The following is a 17,250-nucleotide window of genomic DNA, read 5'->3' on the forward strand; positions in this document are numbered from 1 at the left end:
GATTTGTGCCTTTACATGTGCAAAAATGATAATTCACACTTCTGACTAGATAAAAATGAAGACTCAAGCTTGGAGTGTTGTGAACTCCAGGCCTGGTGGCTGAGACAATATATAAAAGCATGAAAATGAACACTAAGGCTTAAATCTTGCGATCTCCAGGCCTGGTGGCTAAGTTAATATAAAATGGATGAAAATGAACACTATGGCTTTAGTCATGTGATCTCCAGGCCTGTAGGCTAATTTAGTATAAAAAAGGAAGAAAAAATACACCTCATCGCCACAAAGGTTACTATTTAAACAAAATGTTAAAATTCATGACTCACTTACTTCTCTCAAATGTATGTCAAAAGAAGATATTTTTGACCATACTTCACCTCGTCACCAACTAGAAACAGTATGCTTTTTGTGGACTGGTCATGGAAATATTTTTCTTTATTTAACATCAAATTGGTAGGTGTGCTTATTATGTCTTGAGGCATTGGAATCTCTTTGTTAGTCTGTATATCCATCTCAATTTTGAGTATTTCATCAAATTACCAAGGTGGAATCCTGGAGACAAGGGTAGACAATTATCTATCCCATGTAGCTATTCCAGCTTATAAAGACCAACTGATTTGACTTGATATGTGATTTGGTACCAACTAATTTGACTTGATATGTGATTTGGTACCAACTAATTTGACTCGATATGATGATTTGGTACCAACTGGCGTGACTTAATTTGTGATTTGGTACCAACTGGCATGACGATTTGTGATTTGGTACCAACTGATTTGATTCGATATGTGATTTGGTACCAACTGATTTGACTTGATCTATGATTTGGTACCAACTGATTTGACTTGATATGTGATTTGGTACCAACTAATTTGACTCAATATGTGATTTGGTACCAACTGGCATGACTTGATTTGTGATTTGGTACCAACTGATTTGACTCGATATGTGATTTGGTACCAACTGATTTGACTTGATTTGTGATTTGGTACCAACTGATTTGATTCGATATGTGATTTGGTACCAACTGGCATGACTTGATTTGTGATTTGGTACCAACTGATTTGACTCAATATGTGAGTTGGTACCAACTGATTTGACTTGATATGTGATTTGGTACCAACTAATTTGACTCGATATGTGATTTGGTACCAACTGGCAAGACTTGATTTGTGATTTGGTACCAACTGATTTGACTCGATATGTGATTTGGTACCAACTAATTTGACTCGATATGTGATTGGTACCAACTGATTTGACTTGATATGTAATTTGGTACCAACTAATTTGACTCGATATGTGTTTTGGTACCAACTGGCATGACTTGATTTGTGATTTGGTACCAACTGGCATGACTTGATTTGTGATTTGGTACCAACTGATTTGACTCGATATGTGATTTGGTACCAACTGATTTGACTTGATATGTGATTTGGTACCAACTGATTTGACTTGATTTGTGATTTGGTACCAACTGATTTGACTCGATATGTGATTTGGTACCAACTGATTTGACTTGATATGTATTTGGTACCAACTAATTCGACTTGATATGTGATTTGGTACCAACTAATTTGACTCAATATGTGATTTGGTACCAACTAATTTGACTTGATATGTGATTTGGTACCGACTGATTTGACTTGATATGTGATTGGTACCAACTAATTTGACTTGATATGTGATTTGGTACCAACTGGCATGACTTGATTTGTGATTTGGTACCAACTGATTTGACTCGATATGTGATTTGGTACCAACTAATTTCACTCGATATGTGATTTGGTACCAACTGATTTGACTTGATATGTGATTTGGTACCAACTGATTTGACTCGATATGTGATTTGGTACCAACTAATTTGACTCAATATGTGATTGGTACCAACTGATTTGACTCGATATGTGATTTGGTACCAACTAATTTGACTCGATATGTGATTGGTACCAACTGATTTGACTTGATATGTGATTGGTACCAACTGATTTGACTCGATATGTGATTTGGTACCAACTGGCATGACTTGATTTGTGATTTGGTACCAAGTGATTTGACTCGATATGTGAGTTGGTACCAACTGATTTGACTTGATATGTGATTTGGTACCAACTAATTTGACTCGATATGTGATTTGGTACCAACTGGCATGACTTGATTTGTGATTTGGTACCAACTGATTTGACTCAATATGTGATTTGGTACCAACTGATTTGACTTGATATGTGATTTGGTACCAACTGATTTGACTTGATTTGTGATTTGGTACCAACTAATTTGACTCGATATGTGTTTTGGTACCAACTGGCATGACTTGATTTGTGATTTGGTACCAACTGAGTTGACTCAATATGTGATTTGGTACCAACTGATTTGACTTGATATGTGATTTGGTACCAACTGATTTGACTCGATTTGTGATTTGGTACCAACTGATTTGACTCGATACGTGATTTGGTACCAACTGATTTGACTTGATATGTATTTGGTACCAACTAATTTGACTCGATATGTGATTTGGTACCAACTAATTTGACTTGATATGTGATTTGGTACCAACTGATTTGACTTGATATGTGATTTGGTACCAACTGATTTGACTCGATATGTGATTTGGTACCAACTGATTTGACTTGATATGTATTTGGTACCAACTAATTTGACTTGATATGTGATTTGGTACCAATTAATTTGACTCAATATGTGATTTGGTACCAACTAATTTGACTTGATATGTGATTTGGTACCAACTGATTTGACTTGATATGTGATTGGTACCAACTAATTTGACTTGATATGTGATTTGGTACCAACTGGCATGACTTGATTTGTGATTTGGTACCAACTGATTTGACTCGATATGTGATTTGGTGCCAACTAATTTGACTCGATATGTGATTTGGTACCAACTGATTTGACTTGATATGTGATTTGGTACCAACTGAGTTGATATGTGATTGGTACCAACTAATTTGACTTGATATGTGATTTGGTACCAACTGGCATGACTTGATTTGTGATTTGGTACCAACTGATTTGACTTGATATGTGATTTGGTACCAACTAATTTGACTCGATATGTGATTTGGTACCAACTGATTTGACTTGATATGTGATTTGGTACCAACTGATTTGACTCGATATGTGATTTGGTACCAACTAATTTGACTCGATATGTGATTGGTACCAACTGATTTGACTTGATATGTGATTGGTACCAACTAATTTGACTCGATATGTGATTTGGTACCAACTGGCATGACTTGATTTGTGATTTGGTACCAACTGATTTGACTTGATATGTGATTGGTACCAACTAATTTGACTTGATATGTGATTTGGTACCAACTGGCATGACTTGATTTGGTACCAGCTGATTTGACTAGATATGTGATTGGCACCAACTGATCTGACTCGATATGTGATTGGTACTTAAGACAAGTCATGGATGATCCAATTCCTGAACTGTATTTAAATTCATATTCCAATTGTCATAATCCTCGATTGTTTCCAGCTTGAACCCATCACCATTATTCCATTATCATCTGGTTTGGTCCCTTTTTTCCTGTGCCCCTATAAGGTCTTCTTTATTCTCTTTACCTAGAAATGTGACTATTCTAAATGTTGATAAACTTTTGTATAGGAAGGGTTCCAAGAAACAGGAGAAGCCAGGGCCTAAAATCTTCCCAGTCTTACAATACACTGCAGTTTCAGAAGCATCATCTCAGTCTTCATTTAGGATTATCCCAATGTATGTGGACTATACAGCAGTGATCTACTTCCAAAAGGTGGATAACGGTAAGATACACTCCGATTCCCTCTTTGCAATTCAGGATGGACCAGTATTAATGGTCAAGTTTTATCCAATTTCAGGAAGAAAAGTTTGCTATGAAATTCAGTTAGCAGTATCTCAAGAAGCACATCCAATTAGTCATTTGGTTTAGTTAACATAAAATTATAGTAATTTAATTATGATTTTAACATTGACCCTACCCTTTTAGGAATGTGCAGTAAGTGTCAGTAAAGACTTTAAATTAGCATGGTGTTGTATCTGCCACTTCTCATTTAGCTTTTATCTTTGCTTATCTCAGCTTGTAATGTCAATTTACATTCAGATCATCAGTTGTAAATGGAAGACTACCAAAGCAAAGGGGCCCCAAGTGGCCGAGTGGTCTAAAGCGCTCTTCGTTACGGATCACTGCCATCTCACCTCTGTCTGTGGCGGTTCAAGTCTAAGATTCAGCCAATGTGGGTATGTGAGAAAGCTTGCCAGTAGGTTCTCGTGGGTCGGTAGTTCTTTCTGGGGTTTTCCGGGTTCTTCCTCCACCATTAATACTGGCCGCCATGTATAGCCTATCGTGCTGAAAAATGGCGTTAAACCCCACAACAACAACAACAACCAAAGCAAAGTGTACCATGTTATGTTATCCATTCCATTTCCAATTTCATTTTGGCACAGTGAGTAGGGTTTACCATTTCCAAACCTTGTAAATAACTTTAACATCAGGGTTAAGGAAGGAAACCATTGATTTAGGGGTCATCAATCAAGATAATTATAACTGAAAGTAGAAAAATGATTTATACCTGCCAACCATTATGATTTAGGCCTAATCATTATTGTCATTGTTTCTGTAACTTGTGACTGAAATGGAGGAGAGGGATCATTTGACCGTTAAAAACTTGTTGGGTTAGAAAAAGAACAAATCAAAAGTGCTTCAGAAATTTAAAAGAATACATTAAAGAATATGGTGCTCAAGTTTATGGCATCACCTTGCTTATTGCAAGATTTGTCGTCAAGTTGATTTTAGGATTAATTAATCATAGCATAAAATTAGACTTGCAGGCTGGATATTGTACGTTGACTTTGTAATTGTGTTTTCTGTTACTAGTTTCCTTGGATTTTGCTTATTTATGGTAAGAGTTTAAACTGGCTTGTGGCCTGAGTTTGCAAAGAAAATGTAACTTTTTCACACAGTTTATTGTAGCTATTATTTATAATATATAGATTACATATTTGATGGCCAGATTATGCTTATTATCCACTTAGGCTACACTTGTATCTGTTTAAGTGTTGGTAGGTATTTTTCTACATGATAACATTAGGATCTACATCATAGACCTTGACCAAATTTTGAGGATTGCTTGAACTTGGGGTGAGGAAGAAGTCTGTCACTTTTGATGTAGAGATGAAAGCCAGTGTCAGTACAAGTGAGAAAAACAAATGATTTTCACACTGTGACATTAGTTTTGACTTGCATGGACCAGATTTTGTGAATAGTCTGTACTTGAACGAGATTAGAAACCAAGCAGTTTTGAAAACTGAAAAATGGTTTCTACACAGAAATATCAGTTGTCAACCATTCACCTTCACCAAAGTTAGTTGACGGCTTACACTGTGTAAGCAAAAGACGCCTGTTGATGTTGTGGTCAGAGGTCAAAGTCATTGACCTCAAAAATGGTATTATGCACAATAAGTTTGTTGTAGAAAATTTCCTTGATCAGATTTTGTAGATGGCTTATACATAGTGAGTAAAGAAACAGATTTTGGGGTCAAAGGTCATGGTCATGGAAGGTTAATTAGAAAATAATGGTTTCTGCACATAATTTTAGTTTAAGACCTCATAACTTGACTAAAGGAGTCAACTATCACCTACTGTTCAAGACCACATAGCTTGATCTAAGGCCAGGGTCATTGAGACTTGTTGATCAGTAATTGCTGGAGTCAACTATGACCTGCTAGTGTATACACAGAGGGCTATTAAATACAAGATGGACATAGAATGTACTGTTGTTGTTGGGTTTAACACCATTTTCAGTACATGGCGACCAGTATAAATGGTGGTGGTAGAACCTGGGAAAACCCCAGAAAGAACCACCGACCCATGAGAAGCTGATGGCAAGCTTTCTCACATAACCACATTAGCTGAATCCAAGACATAGAATGTACTAAACAGAGTTCTCTTGTTTTTGTGTGATCTATAATTGAAACTTTTAAAATATTCAATGAAATATCACTAATATATTCATCATTTTTAAATTATCTGATTTGGAAAGATATTTCATGTCTAGTCTAAACTCAAAAGCAAATTTCTCATGCATCTGTTGGAGTGGTATTTACAAATTACAATAGAACAGACTTTTGTCACTAATTTGTTTACTAAATTTTAGTAGCAATGTCTTTTTTTGTAACTTCCAAAATTATTGTGTCAGCCTTGTATCCCGATTTGCAGATACAGAGTTCGAACACCTCCATGCATTCCTGCAGAAAAAGTTCAAAGACAGTGACCCACATAACAGCTCACAGCCCTGGAAAGTGGGTCAGGCCTGTGTTGCTTTATTCCGGGTGGACAATGTCTGGTGTCGAGCAACCATTTTAACCATTGAGCCACACAGAGTCAAGGTAAAGTTGAACAGTGTCAAGATTACACAAGATTTCATGATAATAAATGTCCTGAATTCAATAAATTGCACCAAAGTGTCAACTCATTTGAGATAAATATTTGTCATTTTTTGGATAAATTACACATTAGGCTTCTGTACAAATATGCTTGCCTGTAAAATGTTGGCTTAAGTATGCATACAATTGCTTTTTTTTTTCTCCCTGCTTATCTAGATCTAATGATATACATCATTTGTTTTTTACCTGTCATGATCATGGCAACCAAATTAAACTAGGACAGTGTGCTACAATATTTAAATTGTTATTATTGTGATTGTTTGTTTTCTTGTAGACGGTCTGAATATGTTAGGCCCGATCCATTTAAATCTACCAGAAAGGAGTGAAACTTAATTTTACCACAAATCAAAATAATGAAAACTTGGCAACGCCCACAGAATTCAAACCCAAAATCACACACAGAAAGAAAAAAATGTGTGTTCCTCAATCCCCAAGGTCGTTTTACACTTATTGGAATAGCCCTTATTTAAGCACTATATTTATTCTATAATATGTGCATATTTCATATGATCCTTGTTTGTATTTACAGGTTCAGTACATAGACTATGGTAACTCTGAGTGGGTCTCTCTGGACAGACTGAGAGCTGATGTTGAAGATATTGTACACATCCCAAAACAATGTTTTGAATGCACACTGCATGATATTTTCCCTGTAAGTTCTCAGTTATTTTCCTACTTATATTTAACTGCATATTACTGTGGATAAGCAGAGTTTGACTATATTTAATAGGTGGCAAGATCACTTTTAAACTCACATTTTATCATTTGACTGTTGAAAATGGCAAGACATGGGTATCACTTTTTAGTTCACATTTATCATTTGACTATAGAATGGCAAGACATGGGTATCACTTTTTAGCTCACATTTATCATTTGACTATATCAGATGGCAAGACAATGGTATCACTTTTTAACTTGCATTTGATTTGACTATATTTTTCAAAAGGCTATTCTTGTCTTTATTGACTGTAATTGTCTGAATGGATTGTATTAGAGGGTGCATTTTGTAAATGTGTATCATTCAGTGATTGTTGCTTTCTGCATGGTAATAACACACCCTAATCTGCATTTAATCACTTCATCACTAATTGTGCGACAGATATGCAAATCTAGTTTATTGTAGGCCATTGTTTATTGACATGCAGACAGCAGCCAGTCATAATTAGTGGTAATAGGTCTACGATGTACCTGTATGATCAGCAAGGTGTGTATACAGAAGTTTTAATGGCTGACCTTTCGAGTGGTTTTGATGCTAAGAGGCAGTTTTGATTGTCCTATGTTTTGTTATTGAATGCTATCACTGATCAGTGACAGTAGCAACCTGTAGGAGAAATAGGTAAATTTGGGTGTGCTATAGCCTAATAGGAATGTAATATTTAACAATAGCTGGTGGATATAAAAAAAAAAAACTTTTTTTACAAGATTTATTGTTTAAATTATGCAGTTTAATTTGATCACTGGTTGCATAGAATTACTGTGTTATATCTGGAATTACATTATAATGAGGGGCACTGTAATGAAGGAGAGCTGTACTTCACTCTTATTACAAAAGAGGTGTATGTGACCTATATATCAAGCTTCAGTGACTTTGCTGAAATCTTGTATGTAAAGGTCATTTATTGTGTGCTGTTTGTGTTAGAATTGTGAAACTAGATAATTGGATGCATGTCTTTTAGTATCATACTGTTACAACCAAAGATGGTCACTGTGACAGTGTCAGTTTCTTTCCTGACATTCCTCTGGTGGCCTAATGGTTAGAGCATCCGCCTCATATGTTGTTGTTGTTGTTGTTGTTGTTGTAGGGTTTAACGCCATTTTTCAGCACACGATAGGCTATGCATGGCAGCCAGTATTAATGGTGGGGGAAGAACCCGGGAAAACCCCGGAAAGAACCACCGACCCACAAGAACCTACTGGCAAACTTTCTCACATACCCACATTAGCCGAATCTGAGACTCAAACCCACGCAGACAGAGGTGAGATGGCAGTGATTTGTAACGGAGAGCGCTTTAGACCACTCGGCCACTCAGGGCCCCCCGCCTCAGATGTGGGAGGTTGCTGGTTCAAACCCTGGCTGAGTCATACCAGAGGCTTAAAAAAATAGTACCAAGAGCTGCCTTTCTAGACTGGTTGCCCTGGTGTCAGGTTAATGTGACTGGGTAGGACATCGTGCTGCATGTCTGTGGCAGGATGCCCAAGTGCTAGATATCACTATAAACTGCAACTCTGCAGACATCATAAGGATATGACTGAACATTTGACTGAACATTTTTTAAAGCTATGTTAAAAATCCAAATCACACAAACACATACTGTGACATTTATTTTATGCTGTGTTAACATGTTAAGTACTTTGCATTTGGCTCTTGACCATTATTTTTCCATGCTAAATTAGCTCCTTCTGACCAGTGCATATGGAAGTAGGAGTAAATCTGTTTATTCACTCTTAAACTTTCATCATTATTAAATGAGTTAAAATAGGCCTGGACTCCCATTTTTAAAAAGAGATGTTATTGGTCTGTCTAAAAATATTCTGTTTTTAAGCTCAGTATTGACCCCTCTGTGGGAAGTGGTGAGAACATCAGCCTCAGATGTGGGAGGTTGCGGGTACAAACCCTGGCCAAGTCATATCAAAGACTTATAAAAATGATACTTGCAGCTGCCTCACATGGCGCTCAGCATTAAAAGATTAGTGTTAGGACTGGTCAGCCTGGTGTCAGGATAATGTGATTGGGTGGGACATGATGCTTATATGTCTGGCATGATGCCCCAGTGCTAGACATCACTTTAAACTGCCACTCTGCTGACATTGTAGCAATATTACTAAAATTATTAAAGCTACGTAAACATTCCAAATCACACACAAGCTCATAGTCTGAAAGAGAATGAACTGTGAGAAGCATGGTAAAACACATAGGAATTTGCTCTAGTTGAAGTTTGTCCAAGTCACTTACTTGGGGTTGGGAGTTACAGCACTGTGCAGGTCACCAGGTGAAATGTGGAGTTCATCATAGCACAGGTCACAAGGCAAGATAGGGTACATCATATTGGAAGTCACAAGGTGAGATTATGGCCTAGGTCACAAAAAGTAAAATGGGACACATAATGGTGCAGATCACAGTGTTAGGTGGGGTACATCATGATACAGGTGACAAAGTGAGATTTGGGTATGTTATGGTACAGATCATAAAGCAAGATACATTTTACATCATAGCAAAAGTTACAAGGCAAGATGGGGGTAAATAGTGGCATATGGCACAAGGCATGATTTGAATGTATCATGGCACAAGTCACAAAGCGAGACAGGGGTACATCATGGTGTAGGTCACAAAGTGAGATGGGTATATCATAATGCAGGTCACAGTGAGACAGGGGTACATCATAATGCAGGTCACGAAGTGAGACAGGTACATCATGGTGTAAGTCACAAAGCGAGATGGGTATATCATAAAGCAGGTCACAATGAGACAGGGGTACATCATAATGCAGGTCACAAAGTCAGACGGGTACCTTGTGATACAGATCACCACAAAGCAAGGCAGGGGTACCTTATGATGCAGATCACAAGGCGAGACAGGGGATACATCATGGTGCTGGTCACAAAGTGAGACAGGGATACATCATGGTGCTGGTGCAGGTCACAAAGTGAGACGGGTGCCTCATGATGCAGATCACAAGGCGAAACACCTCATTCTACAAAACCTTTGTATGTTTAAAAGAAATGTTTTTTAAGGGAAACATGTTTATGTGTTGATTGTATAACTATTTGGAGTAACCCTAGTTATCTCCATTTCTTAAGATTCCTCAGAGAGGTTAACTGTAAATTAAATATACTTTGTTCGGAATATTCTGGTTCATTGCAGCTCATGGATTTTGCGAGGTCAGTTAATGCTATTGGTATTGGATAAAAAGCATGGGGGGGTGCACAAGGATCATTAGAAATTTTGTGTAAGCTTCCTGTACACAAATGCCACTAAAAACTACAAACATCTATAACATGAAGAGTAAAGAGTATTTTTGTGTTGCATTTTCACCAGAGATTAAACAATTTTTGTTCATGCTTGACAAGTATGTATTTTAGATCATAACAAAATTTCTGCTAAATTTTATAAGATTATTGACATTGTAAAATACTTCTGACACATCTTCTGTTTTAAACAAAGAACTGTAGTAATGAGACATTTGTGATGTACATTGCATAGTGAAGCAATGATTGTGATGTACATTGCATAGTGAAGCAATAATTGTGATGTACATTGCATAGTGAAGCAGTAATTGTGATGCACATTGCATAGTGAAGCAATAATTGTGATGTACATTGCATAGTGAAGCAATGATTGTGATGTACATTGCATAGTGAAGCAATAATTGTGATGTACATTGCATAGTGAAGCAATAATTGTGATGTACATTGCATAGTGAAGCAGTAATTGTGATGCACATTGCATAGTGAAGCAGTAATTGTGATGCACATTGCATAATAAACAAATATTATACCAGTAGTGATACCATGAAGTCAGACCATAATGTGCTCTATTTTCACGTTATTTATTTCTTCATTTTAAGAAGGAAAAAAAGCAATATATTTTGAAAGAATTCTGTGAATGAAACAATTTATTTTCAGCTGATGAAAGATGGGACTTGGCCAGTACCAGTTTTGGATTACATGCACAAACAATTAGTGAACAAGACATGTTGCGCAAAAGTCATTGTAAGTTTCATATTCTGTGTTTTGTTGTCATTTGAGTGCAGTAAGTTATACATTTATGCAAGTGAAGTTTGACTAGACTTTGTATTTTGTTGCATTTAAGTGATGAAGCTGACATTGTTTTTAAGGCCAGAGGTCTTGACTTGGGTTTTGAACTGTACTGGCTTGTGAGCATGATAACACAAACATGTATGAATGGATTTTATTAGATCTAGTCTGTGGATATAGTTGATGAATACTTTAAATGATGACACTTAAATAACTTTGTATTTTTGCAAACAAATATTTAAATAAAATTTTTACCACATTTTTCTTTTGTGTTTATCTTGACACTGTCGGCAGCAAGTTAAATGGTTTTCTATGACATCAGGTTCTGAGTCAAAAACACGAGAAAGATTTTTGTCCTGCACTCACATCTTGTGAACACATTAACTCGGACATGTAAGCAAACATTTTTGTTGCCAAATATTAAATATTGGAGGTAATCGGGAGTATCTGAGGTAGGTTCATTTCTCAGCTTAGTACTTAAGAAAGAATAAAATTACAGCAGAATTGGTCTTGTCTTGGGTTTCTGGAGATTCTTTTGAGCCATAAGAGAGTAAGTCCCATCAAGGGACTCTTGTTTTCCTTCCTATTCCTTGAATTTATCAGAACTAAAATTGACAGATGTGACCTGCTTGTTTAACATGATGCCATTTATATACCTTGGTTACCAATTCAGTTTTCTTGCCTGTAGGTATAGTACAGTAAGTTTTCTTAATAGCCTCAACACCTTAATTGGTAGCAGTAACCTATGATATTTATTGGCCCAATTTTTATACTTCTGCATAGTCTTCTATGAGAATCCCCAGTTACAAGTGATGTTTATTTAACCCTTTACCTCACAGAGCATAGTTACAAAGTGCAGCGCACTGTAAATAGAACAGCTGTTACCTAGTCAACCCCATACACATAGGCCTGCCTGTGAACTGTTAAGCAATGTAGTGTATGTTACATTTAACAGCAATTTTAACCATTTTACATTTTGGTACACATCTATTATATGTGGAAAAATTTAAGAGTAAAGTCTGATTGTTATAGATGTGTAATTATTTTTCACGGAAGAATTTTTTATGTGCTTTAAAATCTTGAGAGAACACGTTCACCGTCATGTCAGTGAGGCCGCATGACTAACCATAGGTGCCATTTCCCATACTCGAAATTTGCAGGTTTTCGTCTGCGTCTACATCACTAAGTCATCTGAATTTGATAATTTATTAAAACTGATTGCTGCCTACATCAATATCAGAGCCTTTACCTAAGTTATTGAATCTTTCATGGTTGTGTTTCTGATTGTGAAAACTTCGTACGTACTGAATGAAATCTGCGACCGCCATTTTGGAGAGTGGAGATTATGACCCAGTTACTTTAAATAGCAGATATCGACCACTGCATAAACAGTGACCACGTGATCTGACGTAATTGTCATTCGCAGAAATGAATGTAGTATCTAATAGGGGGGTTTTCCCCGAAGGTGGCGCTACAAAAACCAGCTCAAAATGGCTGATGTTTACAACAGGCGTCAAAAGGCGCTTCCATGTGAATGGATTAGAGGCATCAAAATTCGCTTCCATGCGAATGGAGTAGAGGTGTCCAAAGACACTTGCATGAGGTAAAGGATTAACATTTTTATTCATATCTTCCCTCTTTCCCAGTGATGTCACGAAACTTAGGGGGGCCCCGAGAAGCTGAGTGGTCTAAAGCACTCACCATTATGGATCACTGCCATCTCACCTCTGTCTGCCTGGGTTCGAGTCTCAGGTTCAGCGTGGGTATGTGAGAAAGCTTGTCAGTAGCTTCTTGTGGGTCAGTGGTTCTTTCCAGGGTTTTCCCCGGGTTCTTCATCCACTATTTATACTGGCTGCCATGTATAGCCTATCTTGTGCTGACAAATGGCATTAAACCCTACAACAACAGCATCATGAAACTTAGTATATGTATGCAGCATATGATTATAGTCAAGTCCATCATGCTAACCCTGTCATAAACATGCGTCATAGTCAAGTCCATCATGCTTACCCTGTCATAAACATGAATCATATTCAAGTCCATCATGCTAACCCTGTCATAAACATGCATCATAGTTAAGTCCATCATGCTAACCCTGTCATAAACATGAATCATAGTCAAGTCCATCATGCTAACCCTGTCATAAACATGCATCATAGTCAAGTCCATCATGCTAACCCTGTCATAAACATGCATCATAGTCAAGTCCTATTACATACCATAGTTTCTCCATGTTTTCAGACAGTAAGAAAATTTCTGTTTTAAAAGGTGTGAAAACATTTCATTCTAGTCCAAAAGCAAATAAATGAAAAATCCAATCCTATGTAACCAAACCAACATACAATATGAGACTATCCTTGAAGTCATATAACAGAGGAATCAAAACACTTTACAAGTACATGAAAGAATAGAAGTTGACGTTACTTGCCTTGTTTCATTTTGTTTATTTCAGTCCACAAGAAAATATAAGCATATTGAAAATCACATCTATACACATGAACCAAACAAAATCTTAATGTTTAATCTCTTCCTGTTGCCTACTGCTCCTGAAAAATCTGCATGAATGTTACAGATTGGATGCTGAGTTTGTTGTTAAATAAATATAAACTGAAAATTATTAAGATACAGTGAATTCTGATTATAAATTTCCAGTGGGTAGAGGCAATAGTTAATTTTAGATAGCAGGTGTGTGAATAGAAAGTCGTTCATAAATATTACTATCAGAACTGGTCCCAATTTACCAGCAGTGAAGCTTAGACTCATGGCAAACTAATTTACATTTCAAATTTATCACAGTATATTGAGCAGATGAAATTAGGATCTGTTTTTTGTTGTAAATCCTACCTGAGTTGAAGGTTTTGACGTTAATGGTTATCTTTTTTAGCTTTACTGATCATAGATCAGAAAAGTTTATTGGATGGCATATTGCTCATTATTCCGTCATCGGTTAACGTAAATTTGTTATTGCTGTTCCACCTAAACTACTTGGAGGATTGTCATGAAACCTTACACACACATTCATTCCAAGATCTAGTTGGTCCTAATTGAAAGGTGTGCTGCTTGAACATCAAGTATGGCCAACACAGTAGTTTTCTTGAATATCTTGGTATTGTTACCCCTTCAGAATGAATGTTCTTATCAATGGGTGTTTTCATTACAAGACTTCTTATGATGTCTATTTGGACCTTTAAAAAAATTGGTGCCTTTTTTTTATCCAGTTTGGCATCCACACCAACCATTTTGCAAATCTTGTCCTACTGTTCCTCCTAAACAGAAAGTCATATCAGCATGGGGTTATACTAGAAGTCTTCATATAATACCTTGTTGGCTCTAAATGAATTGGTACTAATATTAACTCCTGCATGGATGCATTGCTAGCCATTTTGAAAGTCTTGCTATTGTGCTTTTCCTTAATGCAACGTCACACTAACATTGGGTTTCACCAGAAAACTTTTTATCATATATACTTGGTTCTTTGTGATGATGGTGCCAATCTGACATAAAATATGGCCACTTTGGCAGCCATCTTGAAAGTCTGATATTGCTACTCCTTGTGAACAGAAAGTCATATCAACATTAGAATGTTACTAGACTTCTTATGATGGCTAGTTGGTCCTGAATAAACAGACCACTAGTATGGCCACCAGGGCAGCCATCTTGAAAATTTTATCACTGCTCCTTCTTGATCAATGATAATGTCTCACCAAAAGACATCTTTCCAAGACTTATTATAATGTCTGATTGGTCCTAAATAAAAATGGTGCGAATATGGCTATTATGGTAGTCCTCTAATAACCATGTTATAGCTTAAACAGAAAGTCATATCATCATGGAGTTTTCATCAGAAGGTTTCTAGTAATGTCTAGTTGGTTCTAAATGAAAATTATGCCGAATGGATCTAACATCCAATGTGATCACCATAGACTGAAGACTTCTTGAAAATCCTGTCATTCCCATTTCTCCTGAGTCACCATGTCAACATGGGGTTTTGATCAAAATGCTTCTTATGAATGTTAATGGGGGCAATTTTACATATAACATAGATGCCATGGCAGCCATCTTGATTTTTTTTATTTATTGCTACCCCACCTGAATGGTTAATTTCAGAATCTTATTATTGCTCAAGAATATCAGAGATGGTTTCAACACTTGGCAGTTTAAAGGAAGAAATGATTTTATCTTGGATTCTTGGAAATTCTTTTCATCCAGTAGAGCATCAGTCCCTTCTAGGGACTCTTGTTACAGTTGAGATCTTTTCTCAGTAGTTGAATTATATAGGCTCTTAATAATGGTATTTGTTATCTCAGCGGCAGCATTTAGTGAATAGTGCAGTGTGGTCCTACTAGTGATTTGACAAATTTGATTTTTTTAAATGTTATTTGTCAATGCTATTTATAATGACAAGCAAATATTTCCTCCACTTTCTAAACTGGTATTAGTCTGCCTCTCTTGTCTTATCGATGTAGAACCTCATTATCAAGAAACATCAGTGTATTAATAAAATTCTTCATAAACAATGTCCTTGAAATAAAAGGCATCACAGATTTTTTTACAAATTTATTTTATATGTAAATAATCTATCCAAATGCATTTGAGGAAAAACTACGTCTGTTAATTCATTATTTTGAATTGGCTTTTGTTGTCAGGAACGACCTGTAGACAAGCCCATTGCAGTGAATCTCTCCTTGAATGGGAAGGATTTTGGGACTCACCTGGTCCAGATAGGAATGGCCCAAAGGGGATTCTACCTGACTGATCAAGAAATACTAAGTCTGAGAATTTCTTCAGTGCTGGAGGTAATTGTCTGCAATGATTAGCAGGTCTAAATGGAGATCTGCATAATTGTAAAATTCATAAAATTTCTCCAACTGTTCCACAGATTGAGATTTAAAATATCGTGTTTTTGATACTTTTGAATATATTGCGACTTTTGTCCAAGGTAAGAAAAGTATTAAATATAAAAATCTTACACCTGCAAATCTTTCCATTCCTCAAAAAAGAGTGAACAATTCCTCAGATTTTAAGAACTCTAAAAATAAATTCCTTACTGATTAAATAAAAAAAATTGTGGTAGAAATCAACATAGTATGACTGTTTTAATTCTCAATGCCTGTTCAGGGTTGTACGAAAATGTATTGTTATTTACCAAGTGGAAAAATATCAGTACTTAGAAAGCTGAACATGAGGGAGACAATTTGAGGTGTTTTTCATGAAAACGGGAATTGGCCAAGGGGGTGAGGGGAACACATAATATGGTGGAGTAGACAGTGAACAGCAATATTTTGGTTGAAATTTAAATTTTAATTTAAATTACATGTATCTAATATTAGATGAAAAATATTTTAATAAATAATAATATATATAATAAATGTAGATATGTTTATGTTAAATATGCTCACTTGGGAACAGGTAACTGATTAGGACTTTTTAGATACAGATGGTAGCAAAACATAACAGTCAATAACTCCGTTTGTTCCAGATTTCATTATTGTTGAAGTGCCTTTCTTTAAATTAATGTATTAGTGCTACTGTATGTACATACCTGTTGTTTGGAATTGCTGAATCCACAATGTCCCATTGCTAGAATACAAAATGTGAATAACAGATTGAATAGGGTCCAGCAAATGACCATACATTTCCTTGACCACTTTGGGTATTGGTGAATATCTAGCTTGTTTCTGGAATTATATGCTGAGAAATGTTTCTGAGTGTTCAGTACAGATGACTTTTACAAGAAATAAACAAAGTTGCCAGCAGAATTTTGTTTAATTTTGTTTCTGTTGTTATCATTTTTGGTGAGGTGAGATTGTGATGGTAGCAAGTAATTCAGCAATATATTTGAATGATTACAGACTTTTTTTCTTGGTAGATATCATCTGTAATATGTTCCATATATGCTTATATAACAAGCCCATCTGCAGATGGCATTGACCTTGCACTGCCATCACATAATGCACTGGCAAATCAGGGGCTGTATTGTTTGTTCTACTGACATCTGTGTTGTTTGTTCCCTGTCATCATTTTGCTGCAGTCGTGGAGCACAT

At 36.2% G+C, this 17,250-nt stretch overlaps 1 protein-coding gene across 1 annotated transcript in view; it reads left to right on the top strand.

The window, feature by feature from the left end:
* LOC149786253 (RING finger protein 17-like) overlaps nt 1-17,250 on the top strand; it is a 200,178-nt gene that overhangs the window by 147,447 nt on the left and 35,481 nt on the right. Inside the window, exons 33-37 of the mRNA XM_089976633.1 lie at nt 3,638-3,792; nt 6,225-6,394; nt 6,981-7,103; nt 11,075-11,161; nt 15,853-16,002. Of these exons, the coding sequence (XP_089832759.1) occupies nt 3,638-3,792; nt 6,225-6,394; nt 6,981-7,103; nt 11,075-11,161; nt 15,853-16,002 (685 nt within the window). The remainder of the gene's footprint in view (nt 1-3,637; nt 3,793-6,224; nt 6,395-6,980; nt 7,104-11,074; nt 11,162-15,852; nt 16,003-17,250) is intronic.

The sequence above is a fragment of the Sinohyriopsis cumingii genome, chromosome 12 (genome assembly GCF_028554795.1).
Source record: "Sinohyriopsis cumingii isolate HCF-2022 chromosome 12, ASM2855479v2, whole genome shotgun sequence".
NCBI lineage: Eukaryota > Metazoa > Mollusca > Bivalvia > Unionida > Unionidae > Sinohyriopsis > Sinohyriopsis cumingii.